This window comes from Prorops nasuta, unplaced genomic scaffold (assembly GCF_024137725.1).
Source record: "Prorops nasuta isolate Cenicafe-Biocafe unplaced genomic scaffold, Cenicafe_Pnas_1.2 PNAS00011, whole genome shotgun sequence".
Lineage (NCBI taxonomy): Eukaryota > Metazoa > Arthropoda > Insecta > Hymenoptera > Bethylidae > Prorops > Prorops nasuta.
The window spans coordinates 6770376-6782613 of record NW_027116808.1 but is presented as its reverse complement, the minus strand read 5'-3'; the positions used below and the strand labels follow the sequence as shown (position 1 = coordinate 6782613).

The window sequence follows — 12238 nt, the reverse complement described above, 5'->3', positions numbered from 1 at the left end:
CAATGGGTTTTCCCCAAAATGCTGGGCTAGCTCGGTCCCTATCTGAATAATGGAGAGGGGTCAGGTTAGGAGAGGTTTTCGCTAAAGATGATAAGAGAATCATTAACTAATGAGGTAAAATTCGAATAAAGGAAAAAGGCACGATTTACCCAAGAAAGTTCTGAGGTTTATTAACAAAATACGCTATTTTACAATGATTGATAACACCTCAGATTCAAACAATAAGAACTAAATGTCGAAATTCGTTAATAGATTGGCCCGCCACATTCTATTACAATTTACGTTAATTCATTAAGGGATTATAAGTATCCCCTCTTTACGAAGACATACAAGCGAAATGCTAGTACAATACAAAATATGTCCCGCCAACACAAGATAACGTAAGGTGGAGGTACATCAGGAAGATACAATAAGTTTTAAAGAAAAGGTGGTGAATATTGCCTATGATCACGGCCAATCACCTGTACCGTCAATTAATCGTCCCGAATATCTGTTCAAACAAAACTTTACAAATCTCACACGCCTCAAAAGCGGAGAACATATTCATCAAACGGAGAGTGAGCTGGAGACGGAATTGATGTCCAGCGAAACTCAATCTTGGACTATCAATCCGTTAAGCGATACAAAACTCGGGTAATTTCATCCCGGCAAGACTCTATAAATAAATCGAAAAATATGTCGAGCCTACGACAGGCAGGCCTCGACGCGCGACACCGCCAACGATAATTAACTACAATAAGAAATAATTAGTTTCTCCCCAGCTTACTTCCCGATACTCTACTTCGAAATTCGCTTCAATGGATCGTCATCTAATTCACAGCCATGATCATACGCAAGCAAGAATTAAGGATCTTCGGCACACTACGATAGATGGCTCGATATAAAGCAAGTTAGGCATTTACTGGTATGGTCGACCCAAGGGAGGCACTCACCGATCCGCTTCTTCCTTTCTAGTCTTCACCTCAATCTTTCCTCTCGAATACGTTAGTTTCCCAGGAAAGCGCTGCTCCGGTAGATTCGACGAGGCCCCTGGAAACGATCGCAGGTCAGGTTCGAGAAGCTCCAGATTCACGTCGGACTCGAACTCGTGCCAAATTTCGACTCTCAGAGCGGTACAATGATCTCGGTACCTCACGATCATCCCCACCTAGTCATTAATAGGTTCGGATATCGATCGGATTACCGAAGATTCACGAGGATCCGCGGTAGTAGGCTATCCTCTTCTCAAGCTCTTGTCTCTTTTGTCCTGTCGTCCGGAATCAATTTTGTTTGGGACGACTCTAAATATTTTCGTCGGTGGCAGCGGTAACAGGAGACTTAGGCTGAGACGGTTCAGGAGCTAACCAAAGGGTTAAACGCTCCGAGAGAGCACGAGCAGGCAACAGTCAACTTGCCCTTCGTCCAAGTCTCATCGAGTGGAGTGTCGAAAGTCATAATGGGTCCGTGATGCGACAAAAAGGGGATTGCGAGATTCATTTAACTATCTTTATGCCTCATATCGAGAGGACTTTGATTTAACTCAGGCCTAGGTGGCCTGGTGTAGTGTAGTTAGTTCTCGTCTTCAGTCAGAGTCCTGTTGGATGGAGATGCGACGACAAATCTAGGTCCGCGAAGTGAGAAGGCGAGATTGCGATGTCCATTTCGGATGACTTGGTGGGTGGTATGGTCCTCCTTGGAATTGGCACGGCGGTAGAAAAGCGGAATGGCAAGGCCTCACCCGGGTTGGCACGCCGTACAAGCAGTTACCAAGTAAAGGATGCGCCGTATACGAAAAGAAACCCAAATAGCGCAACGCGATATATGACTAACCCTCACTATTTGGGGACGAGATAAACAAAAGTAATATAACGGCTGAATGAGACTTCTGACCTGTAGTGGTGGCGGGATTCAGCCGTGATCCTGGAGCCTCCCCTGACCTTTGCTGTAAAGTCTTAGTCTAGCATGTTCATAAATCGGTAATTAGAGAGAGCTGAGAATATCGGCATCAACAACTTTTAATGTCAGGTAACACGTATACTCAATGTAACGCAACTGAGATGGGGAGGAGGTTCTTCATAAGCCCGTTTCTGACGCCACCAAGACGCTCAGAATTGGCCACGTCACAATACGAAGCATTTATTCACTCATTTATTACACAAATCACTTATTGTTTAATCTTAAATTCTAAATTATTTGTAACGAAGTTCCCCGTTTCGTATACGAGATACCGAATAAAGAACATAAAAGCTACCGAACAGTGGATATTATTAATCCCTACGTTACCGACTCGTGAGATAGGCTCACGAGTGGATTATAGCTAACGTCAAGGATAGACCCCGTTGACAGGCAGAGGCCCGGATGAAAAGACCGGCGCTCCAGTAAACGATGTCCAGGTTGTCCTGAGAAGTAAGGCAGGGCCATGCCAAACAACCCAGGCAACCTGAGATAAGGAGAAGCGGCCTCGGGGAGTCCTAAAACAATGACAGTGTCTATAAGTCCCCACGAGGAGGGGAAATAGAACATCGAGTGTGGCTTGAACGCTGGTTACGCGCGTCAAACAGGCTGCGCGAATGTCGTGCGCAGGCAGTCGGAACGCGACCATGGGACTGTGCTGATGTGTCCGTGCGTGCTGGTGAGCGCGTGACGCGGCACTCAGACATCCATGGGTCGGTTCGCGTACGTGAGGCGTGTGCTATAGGCCAGCCTGCACGTACGTCACGACTGGATACCGGCCAATGCATAGTGGGTTGTGCAGGGGCGTAGTTAGCCCGTTGGAATGTGTCCCGGTGCCCTCCGTAATCCCATAGGCTTGCGCTATGGCTGGACGGGCCGTGAACATTGCCTCCGTGGTGGTCCGCTCCTGGCAAAACGCTATGCTTTGGCAATTGATACCGCATGTTCCCGCACTCCTCACCACCACCTGTGTGTGGGTGGTGAGGGAGAAATGTATGCCCCTCAGCAGGCAGGTCTGCGAGGCTCGGTCTTCCGTAAGGGACCCTCCCCTCTCTCCACGACCTAGCATACTGAGCGACCCTGGCTACCGCTACCGTCCATATGCATGGCCGCAGGGCCGTATAAGATGCATAGAGAATGGGGTCGAAGGACCCAATTGATAACGTAGGGTTGTTGGCCACCCAACTGACCAACTGGCGCCCTGATACCGATAGAAAAGGACGGGCGAAGGTAATGGGAAAACCCGTAGTGTGGGTGGCCCCTCGCACTGACGGGAATAACGTTACAAATGGCGCCCAACGTGGTTTCTGATAATAGATTAATTATTCGGCGAACGAATAATCCACAAGTCCGAGAAGTTACCGGAAGTGTTGGAGTTTTCAGGGAATAGGTGGCCCACTATTTTCTGGAGGCTCAGAAACGCTGAAAAAGCATGAAAAGATCATCTGGTTGTAAAAGGGATCAAAGTCTGTTAAGAATTGATAGCCTGATCGAATTGACGTGTTCACGTAGAATTCGAGCAACCCGTGCTAAGCTAACGGAAAATTGGATGAGAACCACGGGCGCAAATATAATTTAATATTATATTCGCCCGTGTTAAAATCTAACGCTACCGAAAAGGCTACTTCACTGGGCAAGTGACAGCTGAGCGCTTGTTTGTAAACAAGTCGACCGGCTGAGCTGAGCCATGCTGCCTGGCGGAGCCCGACCGGCTAACTGTCAGAGCAGTTCAATTAGCTAGCTATCGAGATGTTGCCAAACATAATTACCGAATTAAGCGCAGAATCGGAAATTTGGCAACGGATGATAACGCCTCGCTAACGTTCCGCGAGCCGGCAAGTCGCCTCACATCTCATCCTACCCTGGATCCCTACAGAACAAATTGTTCTTCCGTCTCTCTCTCTCTCTCAGCCTTCCTCGCTCTCTCTCTCTCCGCCCTATACAATGGCATCCCAGAACGCCTCGCCCTCGGCTACGACTGTCGCCGCTCGCGACGCTCTCGCTCCTCCTGTGCCTATGGCACAGGATTCCTTCGATGAGGATGCCCTTCTGGCATCCCCATCTCCTGCGGGCCCTATTGAGGGTCCCGCATCCGATCCCGCACCTGTTCCCGTGGCGCAGGTTGACGTTCCGGCGGCAACCTGCGTTGATGTTACCGAGGTGGGCGGTAGCCCACCTGTTACCGAGGGGTTGACGAAACACCCTGTAGAGTCTGGGCATGAGGAGCTGGGTACGCAGGTACTCAGCGAATTAATGCAGCGACACTGCAGGATGCGTTCGGTAACCCCGACGCCTATGGAGGGGAGCAACCGGGGTCTTCCTAGACGTAGTCTAGTGGAGTTGCTGGCTGCTCTCTTCCGAGCGGACCTGGACCTCTACCACGAAGTCGTGGCAGCGGTCGAGGTGGCCGAGGCACCTGTGCTGAGCACCCCTGTCCGTAAGCTCTCCCGAAAGGAGCGCAAGCGGGTCAGGGAGGTCCAGCGGGAGACAGCGGTAGCTGCTCCGGAGACGAAGCGGCCGTCATACGCAGCTATGGCGTCCGTCAAGCCTCCGAAAGGAGTTAAGCAACCGTTGCCGCCTAAGGTGACTCCGGCACCACCGGTGAAGAAGGCGAAGCCTTCCGATCCTGTGGCCACGCGCGCTACCGGCAATTTCGGCATACGTGTATGCTGGAATTACAAGGGTAAGGGCCATCGGTTTTCCGAATGCCCTACACCAGTTACAGATGCTTTCTGTAAGGGGTGTGGGCGCACCGGGAAAACGTTGCGCACCTGCCCTGCCTGTGGGCCGCATTGGCAGACAATCGGTCCATACGTGGCGAATGCGGGTACGAACGTACCACGTAAGGTGATAGCGGCAAAACGCAGATCCGAGCGTGGGAAAGTACACGCCCAACCACGGCTTTCCGAGGCGACTCCGAAGGCAGTTCCCCAGGTGGTAACCCCACCGAAGGAAAAACCTTCGAAGCCGCTAAAGACGAAAGCGGCTCGTAAGGAGGTTTGTATGGATAGGGTTTCACAGCTAGTCGAGCCCTAGAAATACTCCTCCTGCAAGTTACCGAATGTTACCGGTACGAGAAATCGTACGATCCCGCACGCTACCGAACACCTCGGTGAATTTCCCATCAATTTCCCTCCTATTTTCCTTCCTTTTCATTCCTTTCCTATCCATCCAAAACAAAAATAAAATTGATGGGCTTGAGCCGGTAAAGGCCAATGTTTTCAGGACGAGGTGAGACAGAGACCACACGTGGACCCTCTGTCGAGAAATGTTACCGGTACTGCCATCTAGCGGTAATCGACGGCAAGACGAATCAATAATTCGTCGAAGTGCTGCCGTCGGTCGTTATCGATGGTACTGGAGGTCGATGAACTTGTAGTGGTTCAGTTCTACTAGCGTGATCAAAAGGACAATGAATTGGAAACTCCCTTTTGTGCTTTAGTCGTTTATTAATAATATATATATATATACGTAGGACGTGAAATAAACACGTAAAATCTTGCTCTTCGCGGTTCACAACGTCTTTGTTTTAAACCCACTCCTGTACAACCTCCTCAGCCAAAAAACTTCCAGTGAAAAGAGAACAGTTCAAATTCGTAATTCCGCAGGTGCGTTCTGAAACAGTGTTGCCAAGTCGCGTTGCAGTTGGTCCGGAGCCGCAGTGGTGCCAAATGGCGTTGTGTTGGTCCAAAGCCGCAGTAGTGCCAACTCTTAAATTGTTCACAAGGCACCACAGCTACTCCCCCCCTGGAAAAAGACTTCTATTTCGAAGTCTTAAAACTAACCTTTTTATAGGTACGTTTCGGTGGATCCATTTGACTCTGCCATTGATGGATCGATTGTTGTGCTATCTCTTCCGAGTCCTGTTCACCACTGCCATCAGTCTTGGTTACATAAGCGGGTTTCAGTCTTTCTAAAGAGATTTTCTTCCTGTCTCCATTTATTAGAATTTCATATACTCTGTCTGAAAATCTGTTTACGACTTTGTAGGGTCCCATGTATGGAGGTTCCAGTGGTCGTCTGGTGTGGTCAGCCCTGATAAAAACGTGTGTGCACGTTTGTAAGTCCTTCAGAATAAACATCTTGGCCCGGTTATGATGTGCTGTAGGTGTTGGTCGCAGCGCCTGCATCAGCTCCTTATGCTTGTCTATGAAGATTCGAGGATTTGCTTGCTGCTCATTGGTCAGGAAAAAATCTCCAGGGATTCTAAGCGTGGTACCAAATAGCATTTCTGCAGGGGTTGCCTGTAGGTCTTCTTTGAAGGAGGTCCGAAGTCCCAGTAAGACGACTGGAAGTGTGTCCATCCATGGTTCCACCGAGCACATAAGGGCTGTCTTGAGGGTTCTGTGCCACCGCTCTACCAAGCCGTTAGATTGAGGATGGTAGGCGGTAGTTCTAATCCTCTTGGCACCAATTGTGTGAACAAGTGAGTGAAATAAAGTGGACTCAAATTGTGCTCCTTGATCTGTGGTGATAGTGATTGGAGTTCCATAACGTGCTATCCAATGTGTGAAAAGTGCTTTAGTGACAGTTTCAGCCGATATATCCATTAACGGGATTGCTTCCGGCCATCTAGAGAATCTATCAATTATTGTCAGACAATATTGATAGCCTTTAATGTTTGGCAGTATAATGATATCTAAGTGGATATGGCTGAAGCGATTGTCAGGGACCTCAATGTGGTTTGGCAATACTTTGTTGTGTCTATGTATTTTTGATCTTTGACAAGGAATACACTCACGTGACCAATTTACAGCATCTCTTCTGATTTCAGGCCATGTATATTTTTCTCTCAGAGTCCTTGAGGTGCTGCGAATACTGGGATGTGATGGCTCATGTACCACTTGGAATGCTGCTTTCCGTAGAGCTGCTGGGATATACGGTTTCACTCGGCTGTCTGTAATTTGACAATACACATCCACATTTGGCTCTAACGTGAGTTTCTGTAGTACTAAAGAGGTCTTTTTCTCCAAAATTTCTTGCAGTTGCTGATCCTTTCCCTGCTCTTCTTGAATGGTTGCTGGACTTAGCATGGTTGGCATCTGGATTGTGTTGATGCGAGACATGGTGTCGGCGACAACGTTATCACTGCCTTTCAAGTAGGTAATTTCTGTGGTAAATTGGGAAATGTATTCCAACTGACGAGCTTGTCTATCAGAAAGCTTATGTGTTTTCTGATTGAAAACATGTGTGAGAGGTTTGTGGTCTGTTTTAATGGTGAAATGTCTTCCTTCGAGTAAGTATTCAAAATGCTTTATGGCTGCAAAAATTGCTAGGAGTTCTCTATCAAAAGTGGGGTATCTTTGCTCGGTGCTGCTCAGCTTCCTAGAGAAAAACCCAATTGGATGCCAGACATCTTCCTCATGCTGCTCCAAAACTGCCCCAATTGCCGTGGTTGACGCATCTGTTTTCAGACACAATGGGACTTGATGTGCAGGATATCGGAGTAGTGTCACCCTTGAGAGTGCTTCCTTACACCAATCAAATGCCTTCTCAGTCTGTTCATCCCAAGATACTGGAGTCTTGTCGTTTCTCTTAGAGCTTGACAGAAGCTTGTTGAGTGGGGATTGTAATTCTGCAGCATGTGGGATAGATCGACGATAGAAATTCATCATTCCAAGGAATCTTCTGAGCTCCATGACCGTAGAAGGCCTTGGGAAATCTATAATCTTGTTAATCCGATCTGAGTTGGGTGAGTAACCTTTATCACTGAGTGTATAACCCAGAAAATCAATCTTATTCTTGCCAAAATTGCATTTACTGAGATTGACTGTTAAATTGTTTGCTTGCAGCACTTTAAAAACCATTTCCAGGTGTTCTCTGTGTTGTCCAGCACTATCCGACATGACTAAAATATCATCCACATATACGAAGGTGAAATCCAGGTCCCTGAATATGTGGTTTATAAAACGTTGGAAAGTTTGAGTGGCATTTTTTAAACCAAAAGGCATGGCCAGATATTCAAACAAACCCCAAGGCGTAGTGATGGCAGTCTTCATGATATCATCTGGATGCATGGGTATATGGTGATAAGCCTTCTCCAGGTCAATAGTCGAAAAAATCCTTTTCCCATGGAGTGAAGAGAAAACATCATGGATTAATGGCGGTGGATACATGTCTGGCACAGTGATTGAATTCAATTTCCTGTAGTCACCACACATTCTGTAGGTTCCATCTTTCTTCTGCACCAAGTGGATCGGGCTGGACCAAGGGCTGCTTGATGGCCTCAAGATACCAGTATTTAGAAGGAGCTGTATTTCTGCTTTCCCCGCTACGACCTTTTCTCCAAATAGCTTCCTGAATCTCTGAGCAACTGGTGGTCCATTTGTTAAAATGCGATGTGCGAAATTCAAGTCTTTTGTTTGAAACCTGTTATTTGTTTTAGTGATATTTTTAAATCTTGACAATATGTCAAAATATGGAGTTGCTGCATGTAAAGTGGAGACGCTGTGGTGCTGTGCTTTTAAAACTTCTCCCCTTGACGTCAGTCCAGTGACTGAATCGATGAGTCTACCACTTCCAAGATCAATTAAAAGATTATAATTGCTGAGGAAATCTGCTCCTATTATCGACATCGGAATATCAGCAATGTGGAAAGTCCACTGGAACGATCTTCTCAAACCAAAGTCTATGTACATCTCCTGTGTTCCAAACGTGGCAATTGGTGAGGAGTTTGCGGCGAAAAACATCAGCGCTCCTTTTTCGACCTTTCTTTTGACTAGACTTACAGATAGAATTGAGACGTCAGAGCCCGAGTCTATCAGATATTTAATATTTGACCTTTTGTCATGTAGGTGCAGTCGCTTCTCTTTCGCAATGGAGCAATGGACGCTGTCATCTGGCGTTGTTAAGGATGACAGCCTTATTGGTTTCCCTGTTGCTGCTTCTTGTAGAGTTCATTTAGCATGCACTTGTCTTCGCATCTCTTCGCCTGCCTACCAAAACGTTCATGGTAAAAACAGATGTCCTTGGATCGAGACGGAGTTCTAGTTCTGGATCTGCTTCGTGAAGAATTGCCATTGTTGTCTCGTACCTCGGAGGGCTGCCTATGCAATTTCAATTCTTTTATTTCCTGCATACAATTAAGTATCAACGTTTGCATATCATTCAATTTTTGTTCTAGCTTATCGCTGCTCTGTTGGCCACTGGGCGAGGATGCTGCCATTATGTAAGACGTGTTAAAAACCTCTATCAATCTGTCAGCCATTTCAGCGATACCCTCGGAGCTCATTTTGGTAGAAGGAAGCAGATGAGGTCGTATGTGGACCGGCAGACGCTCCAACCATAATTGGTGTAAGATTTCGGCACTGATTTCTCCCTTAGCGAGCTCTTTCATCTCCCTCAACAGCATTGAAGGTTTCTTATCGCCCAAAGCAAGGTTGCGCAGGAGCTTGTCCACCTGTTTTGACCTTGAGTCGACCAGTCGATTTAAAATTGTGTTTTTCAGGTTTTCGTATTTCCCTTTTTCCGGCGGATTTCGTAGCACGTCCGTTAGCAGTTTGAGCGTATTTCCATCCAATGCCCTTAAAACCGCAAGGTACTTAGTCTCGTCACTCGTGATTCTTCCTGCTGCAAATTCGGCCTCAATGATACAAAACCATATGTCCGGCGCTTCGGCCATGAAAGCTGGCAACTTTTGTTTCCAAAGGGCGTGAACCTCGCATCCTGCAGGAAGCTGATTCTCCGTCGTTTGCGAGAGAATTCCCGGGCTATTCTCCATAGCTTGAGGCTGCTTCTGATTATCCAATGATTGTTCCATTCCAATGGCTGGGTCTACGACGGAGCTGCTGTGCTGTTCAAGAAAATTTCGATTCCTAGGAGGAGTTATAAGGAGGCTCATGATCTCCCTCAACGATAACGCCAAAGAAGATCCTTAACGATAGTTCTCTACCTTCCAAGAGGATTAGTCTATCGAACTTATTCCTTCCTTGCTTAGAAATGGCGGCTGCACGTGCGTTTCCCGCCCTTTTGATCACGTCGGGGTCACCAATTTTTACCTGTAGTGGTTCAGTTCTACTAGCGTGATCAAAAGGACAATGAATTGGAAACTCCCTTTTGTGCTTTAGTCGTTTATTAATAATATATATATATATACGTAGGACGTGAAATAAACACGTAAAATCTTGCTCTTCGCGGTTCACAACGTCTTTGTTTTAAACCCACTCCTGTACAACCTCCTCAGCCAAAAAACTTCCAGTGAAAAGAGAACAGTTCAAATTCGTAATTCCGCAGGTGCGTTCTGAAACAGTGTTGCCAAGTCGCGTTGCAGTTGGTCCGGAGCCGCAGTGGTGCCAAATGGCGTTGTGTTGGTCCAAAGCCGCAGTAGTGCCAACTCTTAAATTGTTCACAAGGCACCACAAACTCGATCCTAGTGCTGCCATCTAGCGGCCCGTAGATGAAGCAGAGCTATCGAGCGCCTAGATCGAAATTCGATTAATCGAAGGGCGATTGTTATCGAGCAGAAGCGATAAGTGAGAATACGAGAATCACTTAGATCGTCTGCGCATGTCCAAAGCTCGGGTGGGGGTAACCTATCCGACGGACGGCTAACGGGGCAAAACAGAACTTTGCCGGATCACTCCAGCGACAACCCTTGGACCAGACAGAACGAACAGCACTATTATATTGATACGTAGATGGCTGAGTCCACAGGACGGAAGAGGAGTACCGGGTCGGGCGACTCTGATGAGTTCGCAGAACCGACAGCTACCGATGCTTCCCAGGTAAACCTGGAGAAGAAGATCTCGAGTCTAGACGAGAGAATGGAAAAACTGGAAGGGTCGTTCCAAGATTTCATTTCTCAAGTCCAGCAGGCTTTTGACAAGCTGCTGAAAAATAAGACTGTTCCCGATGAAGCAGCAGTGGCAGCTGCTTCTGCTACCGAAAAGCGCGCTAGAGGCCGACCGCGAAAGACCGCGGCCGCTCTACCGGCATCGGCCAATCAGGGTCAACCTTTGTTGACAGTGACAAGGCCGAGCGATGATCTCGAATCTCAACCGACATCAGACGATGCTTCGGCTGAGATATTCCAGGGGGCCTACAGGACGAGGGTCCTGAAGGGAAAACCTGGAAAAGTTACCGGCCAAGGGGATGACTGTATGCCCCGTTGGCGTGTTCTCGAATCTCTCCAGAGATCAAACTTGACCTTTGCGGGCGATGGAACGGAGGCGGTTGAGAGTTTTATTTCTCGAACCGATGCCATCCTGAACCTTCTCAGGGTAAGAGATTCCGACCTTGTTGACGTCTTTCCCCACATCCTAACAGGTGTGGCGAGGATGTGGTTTGAGGATAATGAATTCTCAACCTGGTCTGATATTAAGTCCGCCTTAAGGTCGTATTTCAGATCACAAACATGGGAGGAAGAACTGGAGACTGAGCTTCTAACAAGAACTCAGGGTGCTAACGAATCTGTGCGAGCCTATTTGCAGACTATACAGTCGTATATTCGGAAAATAGGCAGAGAAAGATCGGATTGGAGCCGAATCGCTATCGCGCACAAGAATATGCTACCGGTGTATAGAAGAGGTATCGCTATACACAAAAATATGACGTATCGAGAATTTGAGCGTTTGGCGCTCAATTTCGAAGCCGCTTATAGGCCGTCATTAAAATACCGTCCACCTGCCGCGCCTGAGGAAAGTTTAGTTCCTGAGTTGGCGTATACCGGCAGTCATGGAAGGTCCCGAGAGTCTAGGCGACACGGTGTGCGTGCCCTAGAAGTGGATAAAACATCCAGCTCTGATACCGACGAATCAACAACGGAAGATTCAAATGATAACGAAGAGCATTTGAAAGCCTTTAAATCAACAAGGAACCGACAAGGAACCAGTTCCAAGTCGAAACCTTCGTTAGATAAGGCAGCTGGCAACAATAACAGCCGGCAGGGCTCAAAACGTAAACAACCGGGCCCGAGCGCTACCTGCTTTAATTGCGGGAAAGCTGGACACGGTTGGAGTGCGTGTAAAGAGCAGAGAACAATGTTCTGTTACCGATGTGGCAGCAAAGGGGTTTCTACGGCGGAGTGCCCTAAATGCTGTTCAAAAAACGCCAAGAGGAGTTAGTAAAATTTCCCGAGAATGTTACGACACTCCAAGAGCGGAAAAACATGATACCGAAAATCTTGGGTGAAAACCAAGATAATATATTCCCGGATAATTATGTCGAAGAATATTCAGTACAGCAATGTGTGAATATTAACCATAATTATCGCTCCCGCGACTTCTCAGACCAACATGTTATGTTGGAGACGGAGAATGTAAACAAACACTCAGAGGACACAAGCGCTCGAGTGGTTGCTACCGAAAAT

At 47.4% G+C, this 12238-nt stretch overlaps 1 protein-coding gene across 1 annotated transcript; it reads right to left on the bottom strand.

The window, feature by feature from the left end:
• Positions 1 to 8794: 8794 nt before the first annotated feature.
• On the bottom strand, positions 8795 to 9772 carry LOC136777310 (uncharacterized). Its single transcript, XM_066733477.1, has one exon. It carries the CDS (start codon positions 9770 to 9772, stop codon positions 8795 to 8797), a length of 978 nt encoding a protein of 325 aa, XP_066589574.1.
• Between the last annotated feature and the right edge of the window lie 2466 nt (positions 9773 to 12238).

Excerpts from the sequence above, each read along its gene's own strand:
- LOC136777310 (XM_066733477.1), bottom strand. The coding sequence starts at position 9,772 with ATGAGCCTCCTTATAACTCCTCCTAGGAATCGAAATTTTCTTGAACAG.